Below are 17,662 nucleotides of genomic sequence, written 5' to 3' on the forward strand. Positions count from 1 at the left end.
CATAACACTTGTAGCTTTACACTTTCTGTAAATCATATACATATTGGCAGTTTGCAACAAAATATGTTCAAAATATATTCAAGTAAAGACTAATAATGGAATCAAAACTTGGCTAGAATAATGGTTAGTACGCGTAAAACCCAAGGACGGAAAAGTTACAGTATGCATCCCTTCTACACTTTAATACATAATTGGTGACATTGTTAGGGTCATAATAATTAACACAGAAGGTGAACATATTTAAATATGAGAAAAGACAAAATGCGACCAGATAAAACAGAGGACTGTAAAAAGAGTAGGGTGGATTTACATCCAAGTTTTCAAGTAGCCTTTATTTATATGGGTTCTAAATAAAATTTAAAGGAAGTGTGTGAAAAGAGATGAGTATTTGTCTTTACAATGAGAGAAAGATAAGATCCAAGCACATCAGATTAGTGCAATTTTTCCATCTCTTCAGGATGCCTCTTCTAGTTAGAATAGAGAAGTGAATTGATTACTTTGCAAATAATACAACTGCAATTGATTTTTTTTTAACCACCACTTGCCTTACCACAGATGAACACAGCTTTGAAAAGGATTTTCAAAACAAATGAAGTTCTGTAGTTCATGCCCATAGAATATAAATGAAGCATTATTAGTTTAGTACAAAAACCAGTGTAATCATTCCACAAGAAAAAAGCATTACCAGCTTACAGTAGTTAATACAGCTATGATATGAATTAAATAACTTTCCTCCTTTCTAACACCTAAAGAGAAAGCAAGAGCTAAGGAAAAATAAAAATCTATTTGTACTAATGCACGTAGGACTTAACCACAAAAGTGCTGTTCCTTAGGACAGAAAAAACCTCTTTTTTATTTACACTTTAAAGAGTGCGACTGAATGCCTTCACTTTGTCATGGATGCAGCAATACAGTTACACCATCCTTGCATTAAGGAGTGTAGCAAGAGTACTTCCTCAATGAGAAAGCAGAACTGAAAAGTTTAATTTAAACCATTTTAATACACACCTTACAAACACTTCTTCCATAGTCATCTCCCCCCCCAACTCTGCAGAGTATAACACTTAACAAGAAAAAATTGCAATGATTTGGCTCTTATTTCAGTTTAAATTCTGGTTTGCACTATTTCCCCTTTTCTCATCCTTGTTTCTACAGAAGGAATGCAGTTCATCCCTGTTCTTTTCAATAGCTACTTCATAAACACTAGCAATCGTAAACTTTTCAATCCAGAAATGTGCATTTAAATAATCATGTGCAAAAAAAAGTTAGGGAAGAAGAACTAATAATTCAATGAGGACAATAGTTTAATGGTACAGAGGAAAGATATCAGTTGAAGAGAAAAAAATAAACTTCAACGACATTTCATATGTTAAGCTCAGTATTATTGATGTGGCCTACAAGTAAAAATTCTCTCAATGGTAAAAGTTACAAGATTCTGAGGCCTTCTTCAGTGAGAAACAGGAGGTAACACTAGAAAGCTATATGACCAGATAACTCATCCCTACAGGCATAAGTAACTCATAAGTAACTTATAGGCTTAAAAGTAGCCACTCGTTGGCACGATACCTCTAAAAGTGAAAAAATTAGACCCAACAAGATAGAAGCTATAGATAGAAGTTAGATAGCTAAGATTCTAACAGAAAATACAGTCCACTAATTTTGTTATGCTGGTGATTTGCTATACCTGCTCCCTTTCAAGGAGACTATCCAGATGCCATTTAAACAAGAGTTTTTCTCTCCAAAAATGTAGATTCAAATATGGAACTCAAGACACCAAGCAGGTGGATAAATTCCAAAATAATCCATCTTGCAATTATATTGAATGTCTTATTAATTCAAATAATAATCTCAAGATATATGGCCAGATATAATATTTCATTATTTTGAAATTCTTGGGGTTAAAGAGAGTATGAAGCAGAATTGCACTGCACACCTTAGTTTGATCTTAACATATTGTGGAAATTCACTGAGCTCTCTTAGTAATCAGTCATAAACTTAAAACGTCTAAAGGAGAGGTAAAAGGAGGCAACTTATTGCTGTCTCCAGCTATCAAACCAGTAGGTTGTAGGGCCAGACTCATCTCAAATATGCAGAGGAAAATAATTAGATACAATGGACAAACTGAATCATGAGAAATTCTGAATAGAAGGAAAAGATGTCAGTTCTCAAGGATCTGAACAATCTGATCTAATTTTGAAGTTGATCCTGGTCTGAGCAGGTAGTTGGACCAGAGACCTTTGGAGATTCTCCCAACATCAAGTATTCTGTTTCTCAGACTCAGTACCCATTGCAAGTGAATTCTGTGCTCTATGATCAAGATACTCGATATGAAATATTTCAGTTAAAGTTTATTAATGAGAATCTTTATCACTGAAAATTAAGTATGTCTGTAAAACTCTATGTAATCAGCAGACAATTTCTCAGACACTACCACCAGGATATAAAGAAAAATAAAATTACCTTAAATGAAAACAATTCAAAGTTTGCAAAAAATAGTATTACAAGACAAAGTAGTAATGATGATTCTATATACATACAAACTGCTTTTATCTCACTCATTTGAGAATATCTGACAGGTTGAATGGTTTTTCACTACATGGAATGCTAGTTAATATAGCAATTTTAACAAGACTGCAATCTGTAACAATGTCAATCTTGAGTACTTTTCTTGTCACAGTGAAGAAGAAGAACAAAAGGAAAAGCTCAGAAAGTAAAATGAAACAATCATGAAACAAAAATTAAAAGAGGAAAAGAAAGCAGAGGAAAAGAAATTCAGGAGATTCACATTCCCCAGTTTCGTGTCAGGTCATCAGGGGATAAGAGAATGAAACACCGGAGGAAATATAAAGTGCAAGTAGGTTAAATAGTGTGGGAACAGAACAGTAAAATTTATAGAGCATTTTAATCTAAAAAATACAGTTGATTAACTATAGAATATATGTGTTCAAAACAAGTATTTTGTACTAAGTACGTCCTACACATTTTCAGAGGCAACTGCTACTCTCCACTTTATACCCACACAGACCATTTCCCAACAACATGGATACCAACACAAAAATAACAGAGCTACTACACTTTCTAGATTTTTTCCTGTTTACATATCCAAATATTTCATTAATCCTTCTGGCAAAAGCAACACTTCCAGAAACTAGAATAACATAATTTCAATATGGCATGAATTCAACTAAATAATGTGAAATGTAATTGCAAATAGAGATTCACATTTGCTCAAACATGTTTCTAACACAAAGCACTGTGAAACTCTTGTATCTTCTTTTCCTACTGTTAATTAAATCTCTTTTCAGTAATTGGAAGGAAAACAACATCATTATTATGAAGTTTCTGTACGGTATGCTGAGAGAATGGTGTGAAGGTCACTTTAACCATGCCATCTACACAACAGAATAAGTGAAAGGTACAAGTAATAAAAAACTGACTTTGGAACTGCAAATGGGGAATCAAAAAATGAAGATCATTCACAATGACTCTATTCTAGACTCAGTGACACACAGAAATACAGAGGATGATGGTAGATAATTAAATTTCAAAAGCCATGATGAAGGGTCTACAGTAATCCTGCCCACATAGATGAAAACACTTAACACTGAGGAAAGGCTGGAGTGGAATCACAAGAAGAAAGGGAAGGAAAGGAGGTGCTGAGGTTGCTTTGGTTCCTCCAGCATCATGGTGTGGCCCATGGGGGAGCTACTAAACAGCACCCTTTTTGTACCCCCTCAAGCACATCATTACCTCTGTAACTGAAACACATGTAATCACGCTTTGAAATGCATGTCAAGTTCTAGCATCCTTAATTCCCAAAGGATATTGTCAGTTAAGAGAAAAGACACGAGAATGACTGTAAGACTGGAGAAAGACTAAAGAAAAGGGGATGGAGTACACGGTAAATATTTACAACAGCACAAGCTCTTCTCTCTAGCATGAAACTATATTTCAATATAGTGCACAGAAAGACACACTTAAAATGAAAAATAGGTTTTTAAAGAGTGCAATAATAGCAGTCAGAACTACTCAGTAGAATCTAGCATATGTCCCCTTTCTAGGACTACCAAAGCCAAAACTGGTATATTTATATTTTTTCTAAATATACAGCCTAATTCAAACAGCAATTAATTTGAGAAAGCCTATGCTTGGGTTTATGCCTCATTTCAGATTATACAATCACAGCAGCCTCTTCTCGATTTATCATCTATGAGATAGAACACCAAGGTAGCAATGAAATCAAATGCTTACATAAAAAAGTAATGACAAGTAACTAACATACTTACAATCAGACATTAAAAAATCAAATAATAATAATAAAAAAATACATAGATGACCTGAAAGCTCTCCACTCCTTGTTTAATACAATTATGTGGCTATCTGTGCCTGATAGAGTCATTTGCATTGTCCCTCTTGAGGGCACAGAATAAGTTTATCTAATACAAACAAAGAGCATTTTATTGTTTGTTTCTTCAAAATATAGCTTCTTAATAACAAATAATTCAGGAGATATTATAAAAATGACACCATTAACATAAATTAGAAGTCCTTAAGACATTTTAAAATGAGAACTAATAATCAACAGGTCACGACAATAAACAGAATCACAGATCTAACTTTTTTGCAGAGTCTAAAGAAGTGAGCATTCACACTATAATCTGCAAAACAGCACAGCCCCTCCCAGCTATCTGTCTTTTGGGCTTCTCACTAAAGAAAAGTCATGATTCTGCCCAACATTGTCTTAATCTTTGAATATTGCTCAGGAATGAAATCTGTGGACTTCAGTTTCTCACATCTTAACGCATTGGTTAGCTCAGTTCAAACCACATAAGCATTAGTTAGACAGCATCAAGATCAGGATCATCATATTGGCGAGGCTCAGGAGATTCAGCAGATGTTGGGTTCCCAATGAAGCCCACTTCAAAAAAAATCCTATGATCAAATCTTTAAATTAATTTTGGCCACTGAAGCTTTGTTTATTTAGAAATACTGAAAAAAAAATGCAATTTGGTCCGGTTTGGCACAAATTGAAACTTCAACATAAATATAAGATACAAAAATCTGGCATGTTGCTCACATCTACAAAATCCTGGTTTGAGAGGGCAACTAAAGCTTCTACAAACAGTCATGATAAATAAAATACAAGCCTTCCTATTTCCATTCTGATTCCCTATGAACATTTTCCTTTGAAATTACTCTGACTGCATGAGAGGCATTGTGCATGGACTTTAATAGGCTTCTACAATTCAACAGTGCATGTATACTTCTTTTAGCAAGACTCTTAAAGTGTTTTTTCCTCTTCATTATTCAAAAATATACATTTCTATACTCTGGCATACTCAAAATATCAAGATTATTTCTTCTCCTATATCTAATCAAATGTCCTAAACAAGTAAAAGCTACTTTAAGCAATATTTGCTATTTCATTCTAAATGTTCTCTCTATCATTTACTCAAGTAGATAAGAAAAATTGAAATCACAGGAAAAAAAATCTCAATATCTACTTGCTAAACATAACGGAGGGATGATTTTTATTACCAAATATCACATCTATACATCTCAAATGTATTATACAGCTACCAGCAGATTGTGTCTTGGCCTTTCTGGAAAAGAAAACCTGACACAATTGGCAAATCAGTTACAGGAGTTCTTATCTTAGACATTCAGATTACACACCAATTAAAACTATGCATCACTGAGGACTAATTATCTCTTAATTGGGTGTTTTGCTTCCCTTAAATCATGAGCTGAACTATTAACAGTGCTTCTGCTTACTGAGAAACAGTGATATCAGATATGTTTAAAGTGTCAAAAGCTGACCAGAGAGGCTATGGAGCTTCCTTCTCTGGATACATTCAGACCCCTGGGATATTTCCCTGTGCAGCCTATGGAAAAGAACTCACTTTAGCAGGGGATTGGACTCCGTGATCTCCAGAGGTCCCTTCCAACCCATACAATTACGCAATGTGCTGATATTCTCGTGTCTCATATTATGCCCATTCTAGAGAGCGACTGGAAAAATAAATATGCCAAGTAATTGAGCTAATATTTACAGGTATTGGAGTGGTCTTGAAGCTTACACAGTAGGGGTAGCAAACTTGTTCTGGTATACTGTAAAACAAACAGTACTAACATTACTTGTTAGCAAATTTTCCATTTTTCAGAAAACTCATTTAAGTAATAATAATAATTTAAGTACTAATTCTATATATTTTCAGGAGTCCTGAGAAGCATTTTGGAAAATACTGCAATGGATTTGGGCATTTTACATTTTGGGGAAATGTTACATCATCTTGTGATTCATTCTCCACAATAATGGCCTTGAAACTACAAGAAAACAAATTATTCTTATTATAGAAGATCAGTTTTCCAAGGCAAGAACCAGTAAGTTTATGGTATAATACCAGATTACTACAGAAAGAAAAAGTTAATTGTAATTACCATAATAGTGCATATTTGGTTACTAGTTCTTGTCCTTTTTTTAATGCAGTAAGTACACTTTTAGGCTATACCTCTAACAATGTAAATATGACACAGAAATTTTAATAATGGTCTATAATGTTGAAAAAACAAAATGTTTAGTTTTAGAAGATAATACTGAAAGGAAATCCCAATCTCTATTCTCCTCATTGCTGTTCCATTGATTTCAATTTTAATAGTATTTTGAATGCAGGAGTTGCTTGGAACTCTAGAGAACATACTCTATTTACTTGGAGTTAGAAACAATGAAAACAGTTTTCTATATATTTTTATCAGATATAAGAACTAATATTACACTAGATATAAAATTGAATTTCCAGGCTTTTTCTATAATACAAATGAAATAGTTTTAGTCTTTCATGCTCAGAAGGGTAATTAGATGAGCCACATTGGCAGAATATTGATATGCAAATGTACCATGAGTAGCTATGTCATCTGCTCCTGAAAACTATTTATTTATAATCACAGTCTTGTAACCCTGATTCTGCATCATCCTTTTAAACCACACCTAAAACAATAATATCTCCTCATGGTAGTCTGTGATTTACTCACTCATTTCTCTGTTTCATATAATAAGCAGATATTCTGGAGAAATATTCTGGGGGGGAAACATCAGTAGATTAAATATAAATATTTATATAGGAGCTCAAAATGGCAGTTCCTTATGACAGCATCCTATAAAGGGTCATTCTGCTTTATTTTCAACAAAAAGTTCTGTTCTGAAAAACTCAAAGTTTTCCTGTTTTCAAAGCATCACTATCAGTTGCACTCAAATACGTTTGCAGCTTATATAAACATATCAAGAATAAGAAGCAGATTAATTTTTCTCTCTGCTTTTTCCATTATGATACTGTCTCGGAGTTTGTTCCTTTGAAAGTTAACATTTAACTTTCAATTTCTAGTATGAATTTTTAATTCATTATTGCTTCATGTGTTACTTCATATGTATAATTTTCATATTTCAGTATGTACCGTCATGATTTATATATCTTCTCTTTCTTAACTTTGCTATGTAAAAAAGCCATCCTGCTAAGATCAACCCTATATCCCAAATTTTCCCAGCCAACAGTACAGTATCTAGTTTGAGTCCATCCTTAAAAAAAAAAAAAAAAGAAAGAAAGAGGCTTACAAATGCATGAAGTACTCCAGAAAAGCTCTCTTTCAGATACTAAAACAATGACACCAACAGTTCGTACCTTTTTTTTTTTTAAGACCTTAAAATCATATTTTTACAGTTGCACCTTGTCTTTCTATAACTGTACTGCCTCGAGAACACAGTTGCTTTGTTAAACCTTCCCATTGGTGGAGTCTGTTAACGTTTTCTAACTGGTCTTCTATTATAAAAACTTTGTTAGATTATGAACCAACATACTAAGCATTTGAATCCTCAAGACTAGATTTGAGAGTTTTTCTTTCATGGAAAAAGTAGTTCTGTGCATCCTGTTGTTGCAGTCTTTCCCTGCATCAATATATTCCTACTACTACTAGATCCTTCAGTATCACCACCTCATTGTCTTGTTCATCTTGATGCAAACAGTCAATACATAAACTCTGATGAAATATTAAAATGTAATAACATAATATTTCGAAATTTCTTCCAAGTCACTATACACTACTAAACTTGTTGTGATGCAAGGAAGTTCTTTATTCTGCTCAGATAAATAACTATTTTCTAGTCCTAGATGCCCAGTTTTTTGCTCCACATTTTCACATCACTTCTTTCACTTTCTAGGACCAATATCATATGGTGCCTAATCTAATCACATTATCCTCCTCGACTTCTACATACAACTCTTGAGAATTTTCATAGACAAGTGTATAATATTACTATTATCTAGTCTGATATTACACAGTTATCAATATCATCCTTTTTGAAAAAAGAAACTATGGAAGTATTTACATTTTAGACTACAACCCAGCCATCTAAATCCTTACCACTCTGTATGACATTCAGGGTGCCTTCCCTTCCTGTTCTCCCAAAGAATTTCACACACCTTGCAAAATCACAACTACGAGGTTGATGGGTGGATTTCCTACGTTTTTGTTCTCTGCATATTACCTTCAAATGCCATTCCAAGAGGGATTTTAAATTTATTAGAAGATAACATCTAAGTGACTCTGAAAACTAATGTATCCACTTCATCATCAACGCCTGTTCAGTGTTTCAAGAATTATACTGTCCTCATACACAGCTATACAGTTATTCAGCAGCCTCTATGAAAACCATTAATGCACTTAGAAATCAAACTGTTCACCATAAATCATAAGGATTGGAATTTTAGGTATGCAGTCACTGGTGGAAGGACATTACATACAAGCACAGCTCCTCGTGGAGACGGATACATTTTCAAAACAAGGATTACAGAACCTTTGCAAAAAATAGCAAAGATCCTAAAACACAAAAGCTCTGATATTAACTTGATAATTTAGTAAATAGGATTGTGCTAATATTGTAAATTCTGGCAGCAATTCTTCCCAGTTTTTACAGCTTTTACAACTCATGAATGTTAAATATTCAGACAACAGCAAAACAAAGGAAGTTAAAATAAAAGTGTGCCACACTTAGTAAATGTTATTACAAGGCTAGATAAGATTCTTGATTTACATTAAACCACTTCTTCAGTTGCTACATTCAGGCTACTGAGAGGGGGAAGAATATCGATTTGGAAACAGGAGCCAGTGAACTAAAGGAATACTAGATTTCTCATTATAAAAAATAATATATATATAGGATAATATATATAATAATATATATAATTAATATATATATGATAATACATATAATTTATATATTTTTTTTATATATATAAAGTCATTTTGAGGATTTGTTGTGCTACATAGAAATGGAATGTAAACCTTCACCATCATTCATTATGCTATGATATTCTAGCAAACAATCTAATACATAGTGCCAAAGATAGTTTTCCTCATAAACGTCTGGGCAGAAAAATAGAGCCTAATAACGTGCCACTAAAGCTTGCAGTAGGCTTGTTTAAGAATAATTAGATACCTTTTTTCCACAACATTTGGGCATTCTAAATATACACTAATATCTTGTCTAACTTGTAAAACATTGTAAAAATAATTATTCTATATTATGGGAACATGTAAGGGATAAATTATTGATCAAAAAATGAAGAATGAGGCTGTTTGTTTTTTTGTTTCTTTACTAACTTTGGCAGGAAGCTCTTTCTTGTTGGTGTTGAACCCTACAATTTAAGCCAACCCTCCCTAATAAAACACTGAGATTTGTGAATCTTTCATTTACACACTAAGGAGGAAAGAAAATCACCATTTGAACAGTTACTATTACCTGTTGCTTTCTATAGAGGATTTTTTCCCCTAAGTGTTAGTAACTGTGTGAATCATTCTTAGACACAGCTGAGCTAGTCAAGTTAATAACTGACAGCTGACACACTCTGACGGCGCAGGTAAGAACTGAGCAGATGTAATTGTGCTGGCATTCCTTGCACCAAAGCAACAGAAACTGCTTTAAAACTGGCAGAAAATGCTGCTGATTAGGCACAAGGTGAGATCAGACCTACATAGCTGACACTTATAAAGTGGTAAAGGGGCATGAAAGAAGCTGATCCAAAAGCATGAATGCTGTCTTTTGGGATGGATTTCATTAACCAGATAGCCAGGGCAGCATCTTAAGGGGAATTGCTTGCTTCATGCGCTTGTTACTTTTCTGACTATCAGGAGAACTGATGGAAAAGAAGAAAAATATGTTACTGACTTTGATGACAAAAACCTTTTGACATAAAATTAGTTTTCAGAGACTGAAGAACATACTGTTATTACTGTTATTAATATTTGCATAGCTGTCAGAAAGCCGAAGGTTTATGATTGTTGGCTACTTTTGGGACTGCTGACCATTATTACAGCTGCTGGCTAAGTCCTGAGTTATTGCTTTTCAATAAATGCTACAGCCTTCATATTCTATTACCAGTGGAATTTGAATTACATCTACTCTCAAAATAAAATAAAAATGAGCAGAAGCAAGTGATCGGGTTTTGTCACATAGTCTGTTTGCAAATCTAGCCAATTTAAGATAACTGCATTTTGTGATGGAGTCTTATTTAAACGAGATATAAAACATCAGAACATATTAAGGGTCAGGACTATGAAAGATGTGTTACTCTTTGAATTCAGAACGTCAAACACAGGGAGGATGAACCTGGACGAAAAATCATGTCCTATTACTTGCATACTTGAACTCTCTCATAATAAACATACTTTATACAGGCATCCTTTGAAAAGGATGCATAAACTACTGTTGTCCATGAAATCTTGTAACAGCTAGTATGATCATGGAATCGTATAATCATTTGAGTTTGAAGGGACCTTCAAAAGTCATCTAGTGAACAGGGACATTTACAGCTGGATGCATACAGCTCGTGTGTCTATTCAACCATATTTTTCAATCAACTTACACGTGACAGGAAAGGGAGAAGTGTGGCATATTTTTCCAATAACTAGACAGGAAGCCATTCAAAATTTATGTGCCAGTGTATAACTACTGGCTTCTGAGAAAAAGACTGGTGACTGACCACATCACTCATGAGAACACCTGAGGTCTGTCTGTGGAAATCTCTCTTTGCCAAAGTTGTCCTACATCGCCATTTTTCTAATGATCACTTATGCAACTTAGCCATATTTCTTCTTTTATTTTGATATTAGTAATGAAAAGATCTTACAGCTAAAAAAAAAAAATCCCTTCATAATCATGACATTTAAATGAATTTTCCCACAAATTGCAGAGAACTCTACTGACTGACCACACAGCTGTGTGCCATTACAGACGAAAAAGGGGGCCATTGAGTAATGTGAACTTAGAGCAGAACTTAATAAAGAGAATAATTTTATAAAGAGAGAAGTACTTATCTGAAAGTTACAATCACCTACATAGTCTCCATGACAGCTTGAAATGGAAGTCAAATCACTATTTCTGCCTTCTTAGGAAGTCTTCATATAAATTATTCTTTACAAAACGTAATTAATAACAGATATAATATTCTGGTACTCAAACTTTATTTGAATAACAGTAGATGCATTGAAGAAAGTATTTAGAAGTACTGTGTAAAAGAATGTGCTACGTCCCACTTTGCTGTCTCATTTGTAAGAATAGAATACCTCTCACAGCCACTATAGTAATTTCTTTCTCTCTCACAGGATTAAATGAAACAATTAGTGGTGAGTTGATATCACTATGCTTTTAGCCAACCTGATCTCACCAATGCAGTGTGACACGTGGTTCATATATGTGACACAGCTCATATAGTTCAGCATCTAAAGCACTTACGCATAGGCCAGCTTCTTGTTACATACAAAGCCCCTGGGACATGGAGCTAGCTGTCAAATCACCACAGAAAAGCAACAGTGGTTGATTCAGGAACATTAATTTGGCTGAAAGAACCTTCAGAGGCTATCTAGAAAAAAATCTTCATTTCTAACCAGAATTTTAATCTATCAGCAGTATCTCTCTATGAGCTATCCCAAAGAGTCCTCTCATCAGTTATAATAGAGACATTATTTTTGTAAGGATTATCATCTGGATGCTCACTGAAATACTCACCTTCAGTGAATACACTGAAAGACTGATTTCAGACACCTTTGAACAATGTGGAAGTGAAATCTGATACACTAACAGGCATAGATGGTCCTGAACATTAGAACAATGAGCCCATTTATTATTGGCTTTGAAGTTAACTGTCTCTAGATAGGGACAAACCATGACTTCCTTCTTTTAATCTTAAGCCTAAGGAAGGCTAAAAGATTTAAAAAAAAATTCTACTATACTCAGAGTCATAAAGGTAACACACAGTCCTAAATGTGTTATCTGAAAAGTTCCATACTCATTATCCCTATATCTTATCTGTTAAAGGCATGCAGATAACTAAGAAATCAATAAAGGTAATGTGAACTTTGCTTACTTCCTCGTAGAAGAACAAATCCCAGCATGAAAATGTTGAGGAATAAATAATGCTGTCAATTTAGGAAGGCAAACACAGAGGACAACTTTATCATCCTAAAACTTAGCTTTCATAACTGAACCTTAGCACAGCTTTTCCTCAGCAAAAAAATTGGTGAGTTATTTCAAACTGGAATTTTTATTATGAGAAATTAACAGGACATAAAAGGAATGCAATAGCCATCACCTATGAAACAGGTGAACTTTCAATAAAGAAAAAAAAAGAGAAAGAAAAAAAATCTGTGCAACTGTGAAGGTAAGGAAGCAAAAATAAAAGGCTGATTAAAAAAGAAAAAGAAAAGGAACGTAATTTGATTAGAGATTCTCTTTATCATGCATTAAAACACACTGCCATTAAGATGCGCTGCAGTGGAAACAGCACAGGAAGGAGATGCAATTTGCCAACAGCTGACAAGGGTTTGCACATCATAAGAAAACGCATCACCTTAATAATGTTTGTCTTATAGTGACAATAGAAGTATCTTTCAGTCTTCAACGTGAAAGGAGCATGTAATACATATACAATTTAAATTGCTTCATGGGTTTGTTTAGGAAGGCTGTTTAGCAACTGAACTTGTCCTATCCTTGAGAACTAGGGTTGGTAGGTGGAAAAAAATACCACCTTTATGCATAAAAGTGCACACAAACATAAATAAATTACATAACTTCATCCTTTGACGACATGAAACTTATTTACAGCTTGTATTTATGATTAAGAAAAGCCTAGCTATAACCAAAAGCTGGTCACCCGCATAAAGAGCTTTTGGTTGGCACAAGCAACAGAGTATTTACAAATGCAGCTATAGTAATGGTAACTATAAATATTGTGAAGCTTCCAGCAAAGAAACAACACATCACTGCATCAACTTGAGAATGCCACCACACAGTATTTCACTATCCCAGAAAATATTCAACAAAATTCATTCCAATAGAGTAAAAGAAGAATATAAATTCCAATCAAATGCACCTAATGTTGAATCCGAACTCTGAGATATTACAGGACAGTATAGACATTCAACCTTTTAAGAAAGCCAGAAGCTAATAAAGGTAATAATTAGTAACAAAAATTACACACAAACTTCTAGGTGTATACACGCATAGATAATTGTATGTCATCACATAAATCACATGATGACTTACAAGTTCATATGTGCATACATATTTTGCATATCATCTTTTATGTACACATCAAAATGAATAAGATATATTGCAAATATACACATGTTCAATAATACTAAACTTCAGATTTAAAACTGACAATCTACAGTCTGGTACAAGCATTATAATCTAACTTTTACACACATCATACAGCATGCAAAAAATATCATTTGTACAATTTATGTAGAAGTGAAACTAAGATGTCTTCATCTTCATAAGTGCAAAACACTTGTACTAACCTGTATTTTGATTGGCCAGGAAAAATTGCTGACATAGACATAGAATGTGATGTTTGGGTTGCTCCGAAAGTTAAATTTTTCACAAGAAAAGCTATCTCTGTATTCCTTAATATTTGCCTTAGAAACAACAGGAATCTCTTCTCCAGATATTGTTCCAGCTAGAAGAACAACAACATGTATGTGTGTGCATATACATACATACATACATCTATATAGAACACACAAACTTAGGAAACTTACTAATCATAATAAATTGTGTGAAAGCAAAATGGCAAATTAAAGATCCTTGAACTGCTTTTAATTTCAGTATTCTACAAACATTAATTATCCTTTGTCACAATTTTATGATACAACAGATATTTCATATAGAGAAAATTAGCAAAATTTCTTACTCTTCTTTCAAAAGACTATGAATGAATCAAAAAAGATGGATAGAAGTTACATGAAATTTAGGAAAAAAAAGTTTCCTCTAGTAATTCACATTCATTTTCAATAAAAACCTCATAGATTGGTGTTGAATTTGATCTGAATTGAAGTATGAGAATTTGCTAACTGTAGTATATTAAAATATTTCACAAATACATTGATTTATGAGTTAATGTAAGACAAACTCTGAACCTTCCTTAAAAATGGTTTTATTTAGTATTTTGAGTGCAATTTCATGTAAGCATCATGCTTCTCCTTGAATCTATTTTCAGAAAGTCAATACAGCCAATTCAGAGAAACTGTCTAAATAAAGCTTTTCTTCCTTCTTACTAAAACAAAGAAGAGTAATGGGGTTGAAAGTTGGAGAAAAATAGATAAGCAGCTCCTTTTATCAGCATACACAGAAGAACTTTATTGTTTGATATCAATGTTAAGGTTAATAATTAAATTTTTAGCTTGAACACTGAAACAAAGAAATTAAAATCTCAGTCTCTACAGTAGTTAAGGAAGCAATTTATCTTAATTAAAATCACAGCATTTCATAACACTGTCATTTAAAAAATTTAAATAGGCTACAAGCTTTTCCCACCAAAGTAATTTTAATTGAATAGGAGAGAAAGTTAACATATTAATGAAGCTTTGTTCAGATTGCAAATTATCATCTGAGGTTTAAATAATATAATTAATAATGGCATAACGATAATGGCAAAATAATAGATTTTGTAAAGTTTTATTATCAAATTGAGCAACAAAAAGACAATCAGCTTGAAACAGCTTAAGGGATCATTAAATCATATGGGAAAAAGACATCATACCAAAATTCATCCTTACCAGTTGAACCAATAGACCATGTAATATTGAGGTTGAAGTTGTTTGATGCATTAATTGATATATCCAAATTTTTATTTGACTGTATACAAAGAAAAGAATTGAAGTTAACAAAAAATATCAGAATTTATTGAATATAGGTTTAATGCACAGGACCAAATATAGACTTCCAATCTTGCATGTTATAGTTTAAACAGTAACAGAAGGCGTAATAAGCAGTCTTCAGAGGCAAGAGCAATAGTCTCTTTTGTTTTGATATGCATGGGTCACAAGTAAGCACCTAATATATCAGCTGTCTTTTCCGTTTGTGATTCAAATAGCAAAACAATTATCTTTGGAAAAATAAATTAAAAAATACATAGCATAAAGAAACATTTCAGTTACAATTCAAAAATCTTTTCCATCTGTTAATAAAAATTCTATCACTGAAGACTGTAATCCTTTAATTCAACTGAGGACAATATTACAACTTGTAATTTGTAGGAACAACAAGATAAAACCAGCGGGTAAATTTTTGGAATATTGGTTGACCTGAACTAGTTGACCTAGCATTTACAAAAAATTCTTACTGAATGCACAGGAATATTTTCAGTTTCCATAAGAATTTGAAATGTCTCTAATGTCTTATAGGCTCTTGGTAGACCTTTCGTTATGATCAAATACAACCAAAATCTTAATCATGACAGCTAATCGTATTTCCTTACCTGTTCTGGATTTGCTATAAAGTTTATGGCAGTGTGATGGCGATCATCCTCTTGTAATAAGCTGAACGTAAATTGGTAGTCAATCAAAAGGCTGTCTGTAGGCACAACAGAACATAGAAAGGAAACAGAAACAAGCATTCATACATTAATAAAATATTATGTGATTACCTAAAAAGGTTTACTGTTCACTTTTATTTTATAAAGCATGAAGTCCGAAGTGTTCACGTGCATTCCACTGTTTAAGTATTTTCTACTATACAATATATTGAAGCAATAAAAAAAATATTAAGTGAAGTAATGAAAAAAATGACAGACAATAACTGAATTAAGAAATTGAGTTTATCGCAGAGTCATCATCTCTTGATTATTCCAAAATACAATATAAAATGTTGCTGAAATACTACCAGTTCCCTAAGGTTACACGGAAATAGTATTCAAATGTTATATTCTAAATATTTGAAATATTATAGTTTTCCAGTTGTCAGTTTTACTGTGTTTGTGTAAGGTGATTTACGTAGTTGCACTACTATATCACAGTTTAGAATTAGCAGGTTTAAAGTTTTGGGGAATAAAAGTTACATCTACCATAATATTGCATAGTTGGCAGGTAATGCTACTATAGCAAATAACATTGCTAAGAACGAAGCGTCACAGTGGAATTCTGAATGGAAATCATTTAACGTATCTATTCTAAATTGCCAGAGTTCTAAGCCTTTTTCTAAACGGTATGTGATATAAACTTTCCATATGAGAGAAACAAGTATTAGCATTGACTCAGATTTTATTTCACTTCCAAATGATATTTGTTCTACAAATTTTAAGTCCAGCCTATTAAAGTAACAGAGGCAAGACGTTTCCATGCAGCTTCTACCTACGCAACTTCTGTCACTCAGTCCCAACAGTGCTGCTCTTACGGTCAACTAAAGTTGCATTATGTACAGAAGGAAAAAAGGACCACCATCAGATGTCCCAAGACATATTTAACCCTTCCTGAAAGCAGAATTAAATGATTGCAACAAAGCAGAAGACGGATTTTGAGACAACTCATTGAGTTCTTGAAGTTGGCGGAAACAGATTAAGTCTTAGTAGTGTCATATCTTTAGTAATGACTGAAAAGGAATTTCCAGGTGCAATTGAGGCTGTATTTATTTATCAGGGTGAAGCAAGTTTTCAGCAAGATGATAACCCCACCAACAAGGATAACTGCGCTGCATTTTAGAGGTACAGTGTGTTCAGGGCAACCAGAAGGTCAAGAATCACAAGAGCTCTCACAGATGCAAACTGTTTCAGAAGTTTAATAATCCTTGTGCAACAGTTAAGTTAGGAGCCAGAGGTGGGTAGTGTGGATCTTGAATGCTCTTTTACAGAAGCAAATATCCTCAGACCTAACAGAAGTTTTGTAAATCAAATCATCCTACAGGGATCAGAAGATTGATTTTATTTTTCCTCTACCACTGGAAATAAAGGAATGCCTTATAATTGTAAATACACGTGTATAAAATTATGGTTAGACCCAAGTAATCTTCAACACTTGACACTAATGAATGATTACCATGCTCTATTTTGATTCCCCTCTTGATAACATTGTACTAGCCATCAAAACCACACTAACAAAATGCTAAAAATAACTTATTAAAATTAATGAGACAGCAACATATAATCTGAAAAAAAAAATACACTCCTGTATACCATGTGAAATCTGGCTTAGAAGGAGCAAAAAAAAACAGCAGCCTACTGATCAATGAATTGTGAGTACAGCCCGCTGTATCATCCTAATAGCTAAAGAAAACAGTAACTATTTATTTCACTGAGCAAAGAAAGAAAACAAGAGCTACATGAGAGGAATTACCACG

The 17,662-nt window shown here is 33.4% G+C and overlaps 2 protein-coding genes across 4 annotated transcripts in view; both read right to left on the bottom strand.

Annotated features, from left to right (window-relative positions):
* Positions 1-17,662, bottom strand: part of ATRNL1 (attractin like 1) — a 412,107-nt gene that overhangs the window by 233,416 nt on the left and 161,029 nt on the right. For 2 of the 3 annotated variants that reach the window (XM_065746006.1, XM_065746007.1), the window contains exons 22-24: positions 15,810-15,904; positions 15,109-15,187; positions 13,852-14,009 (exon numbers count right to left, since the gene is read on the bottom strand). In XM_065746006.1, coding sequence (XP_065602078.1) covers positions 13,852-14,009; positions 15,109-15,187; positions 15,810-15,904 — 332 coding nt within the window. Of the gene's footprint in view, positions 1-13,851; positions 14,010-15,108; positions 15,188-15,809; positions 15,905-17,662 lie in introns of those variants that run through there. The other variant, XM_065746008.1, reaches the window with a different exon arrangement.
* Positions 1-17,662, bottom strand: part of TRUB1 (TruB pseudouridine synthase family member 1) — a 425,822-nt gene that overhangs the window by 166,635 nt on the left and 241,525 nt on the right. The window lies entirely within an intron of this gene.

The sequence above is a fragment of the Cyrtonyx montezumae genome, unplaced genomic scaffold (genome assembly GCF_038088225.1).
Source record: "Cyrtonyx montezumae isolate F1298 unplaced genomic scaffold, pur_monq_1.0 scaffold_4, whole genome shotgun sequence".
NCBI lineage: Eukaryota > Metazoa > Chordata > Aves > Galliformes > Odontophoridae > Cyrtonyx > Cyrtonyx montezumae.